The sequence below is a fragment of the Galeopterus variegatus genome, unplaced genomic scaffold (assembly GCF_000696425.1).
Source record: "Galeopterus variegatus unplaced genomic scaffold, G_variegatus-3.0.2 Scaffold474, whole genome shotgun sequence".
NCBI classification, from domain to species: domain Eukaryota; kingdom Metazoa; phylum Chordata; class Mammalia; order Dermoptera; family Cynocephalidae; genus Galeopterus; species Galeopterus variegatus.
In genome coordinates this window covers 541771-556582 of record NW_007726585.1, presented here as the reverse complement: position 1 = coordinate 556582, position 14812 = coordinate 541771, and the positions used below count along the sequence as shown (strand labels likewise).

The window sequence follows — 14812 nt, the reverse complement described above, 5'->3', positions numbered from 1 at the left end:
TATTTTCTGGCTTAGTGCTCATAAGTCTTTTCGTGTTGTAGGAACTTAATGAACTGAGAGAAACAGAAGGAGGTACTGTTCTTACTGCCACAACATCAGAACTCGAAGCCATCAATAAAAGAGTAAAAGATACTATGGCACGATCAGAAGGTGAATTTTTATGTAGAAAAATTTTTTTGGTATTTAATTAAACTGAATTTGTTTTATGAAATTGTGTACTACAAAATGAAATATCCAAATAGGCAGACACATGTACTTAGGAATTTTTATTTTCCAACATTTATTTATAGTGAATGGAATTTACTAGGATGATTATAAATAATAACTTATTGAAATGTTTGTGACAATTTTGTGAGATCATAGATTATTCATTTCATTGAAGTATAAAATACCTGAATCAAGTTTTTTATCACTTAGTTGCTGAGAAGAAAATAATTTTTTTTAGGTGTTTATCAACATGAACATTAGATGATGAAAACTATATACTTGAGCCACTCATATACACTCCTAATTTTGTCCTGACTTGAGTAATTGTTGAATTTTAACAGTAAAATTTAAGCAGTGAAAAAACCTAAAACCTATTTATTTTAGGAGACTTAACTATTAAAATAAAATCTTTGATCAGATAACATTCTGGCTTTAAAATAGGTATCATAACCTAATTTTTGTTTTTTTCCCATCTTAGATTTGGACAATTCCATTGATAAAACAGAAGCTGGAATTAAAGAACTTCAGAAGAGTATGGAACGCTGGAAAAATATGGAAAAAGAACACATGGATGCTATAAATCATGATACTAAAGAACTGGAGAAGATGACAAATCGACAAGGCATGCTATTGAAGAAGAAAGAAGAGTGTATGAAGAAAATTCGAGAACTTGGATCACTTCCCCAGGAAGCCTTTGAAAAGTACCAGACACTGAGCCTCAAACAGGTAAATCTTGTTGGTTTTAAATTTGAAGTCTCATTGCAAATTTTCCTGTATGTGAATTTATTTATACATTTTTTCCTCTTTATAGTTGTTTCGAAAACTCGAACAGTGCAACACAGAATTAAAGAAGTACAGCCATGTGAACAAAAAAGCTTTAGATCAGTTTGTTAATTTTTCTGAGCAGAAAGAAAAGTTAATAAAGCGACAGGAAGAGTTGGATAGGGGCTACAAGTCAATCATGGAACTGATGAATGTACTTGAACTTAGAAAATATGAAGCTATTCAGTTAACTTTCAAACAGGTATGTTTCTATTTATAGTTAAAACACAAAGGGCAAAAGTTCGAGTTCTTACTCAGTTTGTGAAGATTTTAAAGCTTTTTTCTCATTGACGGGGATCATCAATATACGTGAACAAATCCAGCATATACGTTGCTAACATATAGTAACTTGAATGTTTTACACACCTTTTAAAAGGATCCAATCTGTCTGTTCTTAAGATTAAAAAATACTTCTGATTGCTTTTCGATTTTTGTTTTAAGCAGTAATATGTATGATTCCACCTGAGCGAAATTTATATTTGAATCAACATTTTTTTTTAAGGTATCCAAGAACTTCAGCGAAGTATTCCAGAAGTTAGTACCTGGTGGCAAAGCTACTTTGGTGATGAAGAAAGGAGATGTGGAAGGCAGTCAGTCTCAGGATGAAGGAGAAGGCAGTGGTGAAAGTGAGAGGGGTTCTGGGTCACAGAGTAGCGTTCCATCAGTTGACCAGTTCACCGGAGTTGGAATTAGGGTAAAATATCTTTATATTCAGTTTTCCTCAGAGTATTACTGAAATAGAATTTGTAGACTCTTTTCCCAATCTAAATTGATGTGTTATATGTAACTCAATTTAAAGAGGTGATAGTGATTTTACCCCCTTAGGATATTAACTCATAATATGTTTTCTTAGGTGTCATTTACAGGAAAACAGGGTGAAATGAGAGAAATGCAACAGCTTTCAGGTGGACAGAAGTCTTTGGTAGCCCTCGCTCTGATTTTTGCCATTCAGAAATGTGATCCAGCTCCTTTTTACTTGTTTGATGAGATTGACCAGGCTCTGGATGCTCAGCACAGAAAGGCCGTGTCAGGTACGGGTTTGGTTTTGTACTTAACAATGAGAGCTTGCTTAAAGATGATAGTGTACCTCTTTTATAGTGGTTTCTTATTGCCTGATATATTTGACAGGACTAAACAGGGTGTATATTCATTAAGTAAAATAATTTCTCTTAATAGGTTATTTAAAATATAGGTTTAGACTACAAGGTTTAGTTCTGTAAGAAATAGATGTAATCCTTTGAGTCAATTAAATCCTACTTCAATTAATTTTTTACACAGAAGTCTCATTTTAAAACTTGTTTTTCTCAATGTTAGACTGACTAGTCTGTGCCATGAACAATGTTTATTCTGTATTCAAAGAATCTGCTTCTGGTCTCAAATAAGTTCAAAAGATTTTGGTGGGGGGGGAATAGGTAGCAGAGGCAAGGTTGTTTTTGTTTTTTGTTTGAGAAAACTTATTTTGCTCTGACATTATTTCTAATGCTGTGTTAGAAGATGCTTTTTTATATTAAATAAAAACTTTATATTCTGTAACTTTATGATATGAAGTTAAAGGTTTATACCTAGTTTAAGAAGTTAGGTTTGTAATTTTTGCAGATGTCTGTATGAAAAATAAAAGTCACGGGCTATTTCGACAGTTTTGAGTTTTAGATAAGAGTAAAGATAGTTTCTTTTTATATTTTCAGATCTGCTGAGAAAAGGATTTTATTAAATAACTATTTCTTCTCACAGATATGATTATGGAACTTGCTGTACATGCTCAGTTTATTACAACTACTTTTAGGCCTGAACTGCTTGAGTCAGCTGACAAATTCTATGGTGTAAAGTTTAGAAATAAGGTAATTTTATTTCACATGAAGTTTAAGTTTTTTAATAGTTAATCCATTATAATTGCTGAGGTCTGGTTTTATGTTACCTAAAAGCGAAAGAAAACTTAGAAAGCCATTGCTTATCTGATGAAGATGTCTTTGTAAAGAAAAAACTTTTCCTGCAATACCTATGAAGTTTGCCAATTTTTTGTAACATTTATTGTGTTGATTTTCTTTATTTTCATTGGCATTGAGACAATATCTTCCTGTCCAGTTTATTCAGTGCTGCTTTAATGCAATCTTTACCAGTTACATACATTCATTTATATTTGGCTAGACTGCACAGCTCCTTCTGGTGTTTTCCAGCCTTAAGATTCTTTGATTAAACAGCAAAGACATAAAGTAGCAAAAAAATAATCTGAACAAAAAGGTAATTCAAATGTTGAGGTGTTAAATACTTATATATGTCTTCAGAGCATTAAAAGACAATATTTTTAAACCCATGCATTGAACAAACACAGTTGTAAATAGAAGTTTTATTAGTGCTTCAGAATCATTTGGCTTGATATGTATAATTGATAGGTGATAGACTGTGTATTTTAAATATTACCATATGCAGTGCCAACACTGACATATTTAAGATGGATCAGATTTTGTTCTTTTATTGTTCTTCAGGTTAGTCATATTGATGTGATCACAGCAGAAATGGCGAAAGACTTTGTAGAAGATGACACCACACATGGTTAATTGGAAAGTATTGCCCACTGGTTTGTATAGTAGTATGATCCTCATAACCAGGATCTGTAAATTTAAAACTGAATATTTGGTCATTATTAATAGTTTTCAGACTTAGACCATATGTTGTCCTTTTATATTTCTGTCTTTGTATTTTATAAGATACTCTGTAATGTTACATTTCTACTTCTAGTTTAAGAATTTTATTTCCCACACAACTTTTTGTAAAGTGTCCTGCTCCTATTTTAAATCTTTTGAAACATGCTAAATATTCTTCCCAAATTATTTTATCAGCTATACTGCCTCTTTTTTTATAGCTTCAATTAAATAATTGGTTTTCTGATTAAGTTAGTGTTTTATGTGGCTTTTCATTTGTCATTATGCTGATTAGAAACAAATTTTTCTTAAATATCTACTTCTTATTTTTTATAATAAAGGGTCCCTTTCATCTAAAAAAAGATTTAAAAATATGGTTCCATGTTCTGTTTATTACATCAGTGATTCTCAGTCTAGCTGCACGCTTGAATCTATGGGGATCTTTTAAAAAGGCAACAGTGGGGCAGGCAGTTATTAGCAGTTATTAATGAGACATTAATCCATTCGTGAGAGATCCACTCCCATGACTAGCTCCCAACACTGCCACACTAGGGATCAGATTTCCACGTGAGTTTTGAGGGGACAACACATCCACACTCTGTCAGTGACCCTGCTGAGGTTCTTCCCCTAGGACAGTTGAATCAAAATCTTAAAAGAGTGGGATTCCAGTCATTGCTGTTTCTAAAGTTCACCCCCAGGTGATTCGCATCTTCAGTGAGGATTAAAACCCATGCTTTAACTTAATACAGTAGTCCTTTAAAAATAATTTTTAATTCGGGATGGCAGTGTATTTAATAGAATTTCTGTGTTTGAGAAGGTAATTTTAGTGTAACTGAGAATACTAAGGCCAAAAAATTGAGCCATATGATTTCCTTGTTTTTCTGGATAAGTAAATAGTTTTAGAAGACTATTGTTACTGGAACATTGTCTTCATCCTGCTCCCCCTCCTCCCTCCCCAGATGAGGTCTTTGGGATTTTTTTGTTTGTTTTAAAAATGGCTTTATCTCTCTCCAATGTCTCTGCTTCCACCATCTTGCAATGTGAGACCCCTGGATCACTGTTGCCACCACCAGGTGGACTTTGGACTTAGCCTCAGAAACGAGCACAGCTAAAAGGTGCCATCTTTGAAGCAGAGAGTGAGCCCTCACCAGACACGAAATATGCCTTGATCTTGGACTTCACAGTTTTCAGAACTATTTTCCCTCCATGTTGGAAGAACCACCAGATATTTAAAGAACCAGCATCTTTCACTGCAGTCCTCCCACCTCAAGCCAGGCACTTTGAAGTTCCAAGTGTTGTGATTTTCTAGAATCTTTTAGTGCACCGAGATATTGTGGCTGCCTCTCTGACAAATTGATTTAAACTACTGGAGCTGCTAAGTGCATTCAGTATGTTGGCTGTGATCTAGTCAGCTTCATTTTGTCCATCATCTTTGGCACCATCTTTCTAGACCTTTCCTATCAGTCATTAAGCAGGTGAGGGAAAGAGGACTAATGATGGTGGGTAACAGTACCCTTTAGAATTTACCCTAAAGAGAGAGACCTGAGAGCAGCTGGGCCCACACACCCCAAGCCACCTGCACTGGAGCAGGTAGGCGCTACTGCAGGACTCCCAGGCCAGTGCGTGGCTGCCCAGAGAGGCCCTAAAGCTGCCAGGCCCTCAAGGGCCCCAAGCCACCCGTGCCGGAACAGGTATTTGCTACCACGGGACTCCCAGCCCAGGCCAGTCCCTGCAGCCCAGAGAGGCCTGAGCCTCCTGCCCACAGGCACTGATGCAGCCTTGCCAAATTGGCAGTGCCTGAAGGATCCCAGCCAGACATTAGGGTTGAATAAGTGGACCATGAAATCCCCTGCCACAATGACTAAACACCAAAGGAAAGATACCAAAAATATGAAAAATCAAGAAAGTACACCACCACCAAAGGGTAATAACTCTCAAGCTCTAGATCCTATAAAACAGGAAATCCTTGAAATGACTGACAAGGAATTTCAAGCAGCAATTCTAAGGAAACCAAATAAGATACAAGAAAACTGAGACAACACAAAAGTATACAGGACCTGAAAGAAGAAATGTCCAAAGAAATCAATGCCCTGAAAAAGAATATAACAGAGCTTCTGAAGCTGAAAAATTCATTCAACAAAATAAAAAACAACAGAGTTTAACCGGCAGGCTAGAACAAGCAGAGGAGAGAATTTCTGACCTTGAAGATGGGCTGTTTGAAATAACACAGGTGGACAAAAAATTAATTAATTAATTAAAAACATAACAGACAACCTTACACGCTCAAATATCTGAATCATGGGTGTTCCAGAAGGGGAGGAAAAAGGAAATGGCATTGAAAAAATATTCAGCAAAGGGCCGGCCCGGTGGCGCACTGGATAGTGCGCCGCTTGGGAAGCGTGGCGGCGCTCCCGCCCGAGGGTTCGGATCCCACATACAGACCGGTTCCCGCTCACTGGCTGAGCGAGGCATGGGGGCGACGCTGAGGGTTGCAATCCCGTTGCCGGTCCCCGGCCCGGTACGGGGGCAACACTGCTTCAGATTCAGGAGGCTCAAAGATCCCCAAACATATTCAACCCAAAAAGATCCTCTCCAAGACATGTTATAGTCACATTGACAAAACTCAAAGACAAAGAATCTTAAAAGCTGCAAGAAAGAAGCATCAAGTCACTTATAAGGGAGCCCCATCAGATGACTAACCTGACTTTTCATCAGAAACCCTAAAAGCCAGAAAATAATGGGGTGATGTATTCAAAATACTAAAAGACAAAGATTGCCAGCCAAGAATCTTTGCCCAGCAAGACTATCCTTCCAAAATGAAGGACAAAGAGTATATTTCTCAGACAAATAGAAACTGAGGGAGTGCAGTATGACATGACCAGCCTTACAAGAAATTCTCAAAGCAGTACTGGGTTTGGTACCTGAAAAACAACCACCACTGCCACGAATACTGAAGGAAAAACAAAACCCACTAGTAAAATAAAAATGCTAACAATAAAGAGAAAAAAAAGTTTTATCTACCACCCAAACAAACACAGAAGACAAACAGTAAATTAGAAAGAAAGGAACAAAAGATACTTAAGACATCCAAACAAAAATCAATACCTTTCAATAACAACTCAATGTAAAAGGATTAAATTCCCCACTCAAAAGACACAGACTGACTGGATTAAAAAGGTGGACCCAACTATATGCTACCTTCAAGAGACTTACCTCACCTGTAAAGACACACACAGACTTAAGAGTGAAAGGATGGAAAAAGATATACCGTGCAAATAGAAATGAAAAAATGAGCTGGAGTAGCTATTCTTATATCAGATAAAATAGACTTTAAACCAAAAACTATAAAATGAGATAGAAGGCCACTATATAATGATAAAAGGATTTATCCATCAAGGAAACATAACATTCATCAATATATATGCACCCAATGTCAGAGCACCCAGACTTATAAAGCAAACACTATAAGACCTAAAGAATGAGATAGACACTAAATGCCATAATAGCAGGGGACCTGAACACCTGTCTCTTAATATTGGAGAGATCATCTAGGCAAAGAATCAGCAGAGAAACAAAAGATCTAAACAGCACTTTAGGCTAATTGGACTGAGCAGATATCTACAGAACATTCCATCCAACAGTCTCAGAATATTCATTCTCCTCAGCACACAGAACATTCTCCAGGATAGATCACATGTTAGGTCATAAATCAATCTCAACAAACTCTAAAAAGTTGGAATTATTCCATGTAGTTTTTCAGATCACAATGGATTGAAATTAGAAATCAATAATGAAACTCTGTAAACTATACAAACACATGGGAATTAAACAGCATTCTACTTAATGACATGAGTCCAAGAAGACATTAAACAGGAAATCAAAAAATTTATTGAAACTAATGAAAATAATGATACATCATACTAAAACCTGTGGGACACTGCAAAAGCAGTACTAAGGGGGAAATGCTTACTTCAGAAGAATGGAAAGATGGCAAGTAAACAACCTAACACTTCACCTTAAATAGAAAAACAAGAACAATCCAAACCCAAAGTTAGCAGACAGAAAGAAATAATTAAGATTGGAGCAGAACTTAATGAAATAGAAACCCAAAAAATGATACAAAAGATCAATGAATCAAAAAGTTGGTTTTTTGGGCTGGCCCGGTGGTGCACTCAGTAGAGTGCGGTGCTCCCACCAAGGGTTTGGATCCCATATACAGACCGGTCCGCTCACCAGTTGAGCGCAGTGCGGGTGCGACACCGAGGGTTGCAATACCGTTGCCGGTTGCGGTACGGGCGCAACACTGAGGGTTGCAATCCTGTTACTGGTCACGAAAAAAAAAGTTGGTTTTTTGAAAAGATGAATAAAATTGATAAACCATTAGCAAGGCAACTAAGAAAAGAAGAAAGAAGATCCAAATAACAAAAATTAGAAATGAAAAAGGTGATATTAAAACTGATACCTCAGAAATACAAGAAATCATTAGAGACTGCTATAAACAACTATATGTCAACAAATTTGAAAATCTGGAGGAAATGGATAAGTTTCTGGCACACGCAAACTACCAAAACTGAGTCAAGAAGATGTAGAAAATCTGAACAGACCAACAACAATAAAAGAGACTGAAGCTGTTATCAGAAGGCTCTCAACAAAGAAAAGCCCAGGACCAGATGGGTTCACTGCGAAATTCTACCAAATCTTCAAAGAGGAATTGATACCAATTCTCTACCAACTTCCAAAAGATTGAAACAGAGGCCTTTCTCCCAAACTCATTCTATGAAGCAAACATCACGCTGATACCAAAACCAGATAAAGACACAACTAAAAAAGAAAACTACAGGCCAATATCCTTGATGAATAAAGATGCAAAAAATCCTCAATAAAATACTAGCTAACAATACAGCAACACATACACAAAATTGTACACCATGATGAAGTGGAATTCATCCCAGGGGTGCAAGGTTGGTTCAGCATATGCACATCAATAAATGTGATACACCACATCAATAAAATCAGAGACAAAGACCATATGATCATCTCTATAGATAATGAAAAAGCATTTGACAAAAATCAATATTTCATTCATGATAAAGACTCTCTACAAGTCAGGTGTAGATGGAAAGTATCTCAACATAATTAAAGCCATATATGATAAGCCCACTGCCAATATCACCCTGAATGGGGTGTTAAGAACAGGAGCTAGACAAGGATGCTGACTCTCACCACTCCTATTCAACAGTGTTGGAAGTACTAGCCAGAGCAATCAGAGAAGGAGATAAAGGGCATCCCGATTGGAAAAGATGAAGTCAAACCTGTTTACAGATGACATGATCCTATATATCAAATGGCCTAAAACCTCTACAAAAATACCTTAGAGCTGATAAATGATTTCAGCAAAGTGGAAGGATACAAAATCAACACAAAAATCAGTAGCATTTCTATACTCCAGCAGTGAACATGCAGAAAAAGAAATCGAGAAAGCTAGCCCATTTACAATAGCCATCAAAAAAATAAAACACTTGGGAATAAAGTTAACCAAGGATGTGAAAAGTCTCTGCAATGAGAACTACAAACCACTATTGAGAGAAATTAAAGAGGACACAAGAAGATGGGAAGATATCCCACGTTCTTAGATTGGAAGAATTAACATTGTGAAAATGTCCATACTACCTAAAGTGATCTACAAATTTAATGCCATCTCCATCAAAATTCCGATGACATTTTTCTCTGAAATGGAAAAAATTATCCTAACATTTATATGGAATAATAAAAGACCACAAATAGCCAAAGCAATTCTGAGCAAAAAAAATAAAGCTGGAAGCATAACACTACATGACTTTAAACTGTACTACAAAGCTATAATAACCAAAACAGCATGATATCAGCATAAAAACACACACGGATCAATGGAATACAATAGAGAATCCAGAGTTCAATCCATACACCTACAGCCATCTGATCTTTGACAAAGGCACCAAGTGTCCACACTTGGAAAGTGACTGCCTCTTCAACAAATGGTGCTGGGAAAACTGGATATTCATATGTAGGAGAATGAAACGACTCATACCTCTCACCATATACCAAAATCAACTCAAAATGGATTAAAGAATTAAATATACACCCTGAAACAATAAAACCCTTTAAAGAAAACAGGGGAAACACTTCAGGAGGTAGGATTGGGTACAGACTTCATGAATATGACTCCAAAAGCACAAGCAACCAAAGGAAAAATAAACAAATGGGACTATATCAAACTAAAAAGCTTCTGCCACAGAAAAAGAAACAGAGCAAAAAGACAGCCAACAGAGTGGGAGAAAATATTTGCAAAATAAACATCTGACAAAGTATTAATAACCAGAATATACAAGGAATCAAACAACAGCAAAAAAACAACCCAATTAAAAAATGGGCAAAGGAGCTGAATAGGCATTTCTCAAAGGAAGATATGTAAAAGGCCAACAGACTCATGAAGAAATGCTCAACATCACTCAGCATTTAGGAAATGCAAATCAAAACCACTTTGAGATACCGTCTCACTCGTTAGGACGGCTAATATCCAAAAGACTGAGAATGACAAATGCTGGTGAGGATGAGGAGAAAAAGCCCTCCTACACTGTTGATGGGACTGCAAAATGGTGTAGCCTTTATGGAAAATGATATGAAGGTTCCTCAACCAATTACAGATAGATCTACCATATAACCCAGCTATTCCACTGCTGGGAATACACCCAGAGGAATGGAAATCATCATGTTGAAGGGATACCTGTACTCCAGTGTTTGTTGCAGCACTATTTACAATAGCCCAGCACTATTTACAATAGCCAAGAGTTGGAAGTAGCCTATATGTCCATCATCAGATGAGTGGATAAGGAAACTGGTATACCTACACAATGGAATTCTACTCTGCTATGAAAAAGAATGAAATACTACCATTAGCAGCAACATGGATGGACTTAGAAAAAATATTAAGTGAAATTAGCCGGGCACAGAAAGAGAAATGCCACATGTTCTCACCTATTTGTGGGAGCTAAAAACAAATAAATATACAAACAAATTGGGGGCGGGGGGAAGAAGACACAACAATCACAATTCCTTGGACTTGTTAAGACAAGTGAACAGATTATGACGTTAATGGGAGGAAGGGAGGAAAGGGAGGGGGAAAGGATTGGTAAAGGGATATGAAAATCAACTACATTGTATATTGATTTAAAAAAAAAAAGAATTTACCCTAAAAAAAATAAATAAATAAAAATGGCTTTGTTGAGATATAATTTACACAACATAAAATTCACCTATATGCATCCATGTGCAATTCAGTGTTTTTTAGTATATTCTCAGAATTGTGCAGCCGTTTCTACAATCTAATTTTAGAATACTTTTATAACCCCCAAAAGAAACCCTGTACCTGTTAGCAGTCACTCCATATTTTTCCCTCCTCTACCATCTGCTTTCTGTTTCATACTACAGATGTGCCTGTTCTGAATGTTTCATATAAATAGAATCATACAGTATGTGGCCCTTTGAGAGTGACCGCTTTCACTTCTCAGTGTTTTCAAAGTTCACCCATGTTGTAGCATGTGTTAGTACTTCATTTCTTTTCATTGCTGAGTAATATCTCATTGTATGAATATATACATCATGGTTTGTTTATTCATCATTTGGACATCTGTGTTATTCCCACCTTTTTGCTATTATCAATAATGCTTTTATGCATGTTCATGAACAAATTTTCATGTGGACATATGTTTTCATATCTCTTGAGTATATACCTAGGAATGGAATTGTTGGGTCATTTGGTAACTCTGTTTAACATTTTGAGGAACTGTCAGACTTCCAAAGAAGCTGCAACATTTTACATTCCCACCAGTAATATATGAGAGTTATGATTTTTCCGCTTACCTACCAACACTTGTTATTCTTTTTTTTTTTTAGTATAGCCATTCTTATGAGTGTGGAGTGGTATCTCATTGTGGTTCTAATTTACATTTGCCTCATGTCTAATAATGTTAAGTATCTTTTCATGTGCTTCTCACTTGTATATCTTCTTTGGAAAAATGTCTATTCATCTCTTTTGCCCATTTTTAAATTCTGTTATTTGTATTCTTATAGAGTTGTAAGAGTTCTTTATATATTCTGCATACACATTTCTTATCCAGGTATATGTTCTGCAGGTACTTTATCCGAGCTTTGGTTTGTCTTTTTACTTTCTTAATGGTGTCTTTTGAAGCACAACATTTAAAAAGAATAAACTTATGTGTCTAAATTTTCTCTTCCCGTGAGTGTACTGGTCAAGTTAGATTTAAGGGCTCATTTTAACTTAGTCAACTCTTTAAATACCCTATCTCCAAACATATTCACATTTTAAGTATTGGGGGTTAGGGCTTCAACATGTGAATTTGGGGAGGGGACACAATTCAGCCCTTAATGATTAATTACCATAGAACATTTATCACCTAACATTGGTATATTAATTACTATCAACTACAGATTTTATTCAGATTTCATTAGTTTTTCTACTAATACCCTCTTTATCTTCTAGAATCCCACAAAGGGTACTACATTACATTTAGTTGTCATGTCTCCTCTGCTCTGGGACAGTTTCTTATTCTGTCTTTGTTTTTCATACCCTGACAATTTTGAGGACTACCGTTCAGATATTTTGTAGAATGTCCATCAATTTGGGTTTGTCTGATACTTTTTTTCCTCATGGTTAGACTGGGGTTAAATAATACCGCAGAAGTGAAGTAGCCTCCTCACATCCTATCAGCAGTACATATTATTAACATTTATTATAACTGATGATGTTTACCTTAATCGTCTGCCCAAGATTGTGTTTGCCACTTTCTTCATTGTAACATTACATTTTCCCCACTTGCCATACATACTCTCTTCTTTGGAAGCAAGTTACTAAGTATAGCCCACACTTGAGATTTCTTATGCCCTTGTAAAACTCCCTTATTCTAGTAGCTTTTTTGTAGAGCCTTTGAGATTTTTCTCTATAGACAATCATGTCATCCGCAAATAGAGGCAGTTTTATTTCTTCCTTTCCAACATATTTACCTTTAATTTCTTTTGTTGATTCTTCTCTCCAGAGTTTATAGTTGTTACCTACAGGAACGTTTGTTTGTTAGCAGCTACTCTTCTATTAGTGGAAGCCAGAAATTCCTAAAGAGGCACTTTTAAAATAAGCAGTAATGAAACTTTAAGTTGAATTAAAAATGTGTGTTCACTTTGTTTTCATTTTGACTAGCTGAATCTATAGAGTTTAAATGTTTGATGTATTTATACTCTATAGCTTTGCTGTAATATAACTGATCTTCTATAAAAGAGAATTTAGTGTGAGATATGTTCTAAGACTTCATTCAAAGGGTAGTACGTAACCATAATTTTCTAATATTCTTGATATGTTTCTTTTCTTTTCTTTGTTTTTTTGTCCTTTTTGAGACTGGCCACACCACGCTCAGCCAGTGAGCACTGTGAGCGCACTGGCCATCCCTATATAGGATCCGAACCTGTGGCGGGAGCGCTATTCATCATGAGTCACTAAATACCTATGGAAGTTGAAATGGTTGGTATATAGTTTATAATCTGTAGCTTTGTTGTGATATTACCAACTCTCTGTAATACAGAATTTGGTGTAAGTTCCATCTAAGACTCAAGGGATATTATAGGCATAGCATTATTCTAGAACTTCTTAATATTGTTTTTAAATATCTCCCCAAGGATATCAGTATAATGAAACCCCAGTGAATTTGTAACAATGAAGCACCCAAATAATAAAAAATATATAAATGGTTTAAAAAATCCACATTCTTTGCTATATCTTAGTCGTGAATTATTCTAATGAAATTGAATTGAAAAATGTAAATCCTGGGCATATTTAGTAAACCCAGAAACTTAGAGGAAGGACAGAAATTCACCCAAGGAATTAGCCATTGATTCATAAGGAAATATAAATATAAGTCCTGCTCTGTGGCTGGATAGTTCTTTCTTCAGAGTAATACTGATTCTTCCATTTGGTGATTTTGTTAATACTGTTATAAATTGACTATATTCACCACAGTAGAAATGAAGAATATATATATGTTTTAATTGCCTTACCAGCCAGACTGTCACTATTAAAATTTTGGGTCATTTCCTTCAAATATTTATAGAAAGTGTTTTGGTTGTTTATTTTTATGTTTATATGAGGTATGTACTTTTATATGCTAGATTTTTCATTTAGTAATACAATGTAAAGTATTTATCTGTTTTAATTCTTCAGAAACATTTTAATAGTTTGTTCTAGTAAATGTTGCAAATAGAAGTAGCATCATTTACTTAAATATCCTGTTGGAGGCTTAGATTGTTTCCTTTTGGCCATAGCATGAAAACTCAAAAGCCAATGAACATTTTTACACAGAACTTTGGAAATATAGGATTATTTTCCCAAGATAGGTTCCCAGAAATCATAGTATGAATATTTATAAAGCTTTTTGTATAATTTTTATATCTTTTTTTAAAAAAATGTGAAATATGGAATGATTAACCCATAAGTGGGTTAAGGATTTGTCTACTTAAAATAAGTGAAAATATAGTTTTCTTAGAAAATGATGAATTTATAGAAACTAATTTTACTATGAATAGTATAAATAGTCATATAGTAGAAATGTAGAAAAAGGTGAAAGTTGACTTATGGAAAATTTCTTTTCTTTTTTAAAGTACTTAAGCAATAGTAAACCTGTTCTTGAAAATATTTGGTTAATTCTTAAAAGGAGTTTCTCTCTTAACTCTCTCGGTAGAGGACTAGTACTTTCAGCTGCCCAAAGAAGAATTCCAGTGCTCAGGAAAAGAGAACAGTATTCAGATTTCACTGTAATCCAGCAAGTGGTCTCCTTACAAGGGTGCAGCATCCAGTTGTTTGGATGCTTGCCGCAGAAGTAAGGAGTGTTCTGTCTTAAGGATTTGTTATAGTAGAAATAATGTTTATTGTTTATCTTTCTTCACGTTTTACTCAGGCATATCTTCTTATCCTGGAACACAAATAATCCAGGTTTGCATATTAATGCTGAGTCAGATGTGTTAAGCAGGGGAAGAGTAAATGGAAACCAGTTGCAAATTAATGCAGTTAAAAATGGTGACAACAAAGTGTTAACCTGTTACCT

General features: G+C 35.4%; 1 protein-coding gene across 2 annotated transcripts in view; it reads left to right on the top strand.

The window, feature by feature from the left end:
• SMC3 (structural maintenance of chromosomes 3) overlaps nt 1-3919 on the top strand; it is a 34104-nt gene extending 30185 nt beyond the window's left edge. For both annotated transcript variants that reach the window (XM_008569192.1, XM_008569193.1), the window contains 7 exons: nt 42-150; nt 686-933; nt 1019-1231; nt 1532-1723; nt 1883-2060; nt 2761-2867; nt 3513-3919. In XM_008569192.1, the coding sequence (XP_008567414.1) occupies nt 42-150; nt 686-933; nt 1019-1231; nt 1532-1723; nt 1883-2060; nt 2761-2867; nt 3513-3584 (1119 nt within the window). In that variant the 3' untranslated portion in view covers nt 3585-3919. The remainder of the gene's footprint in view (nt 1-41; nt 151-685; nt 934-1018; nt 1232-1531; nt 1724-1882; nt 2061-2760; nt 2868-3512) is intronic.
• The last annotated feature ends 10893 nt before the right edge of the window (nt 3920-14812 follow it).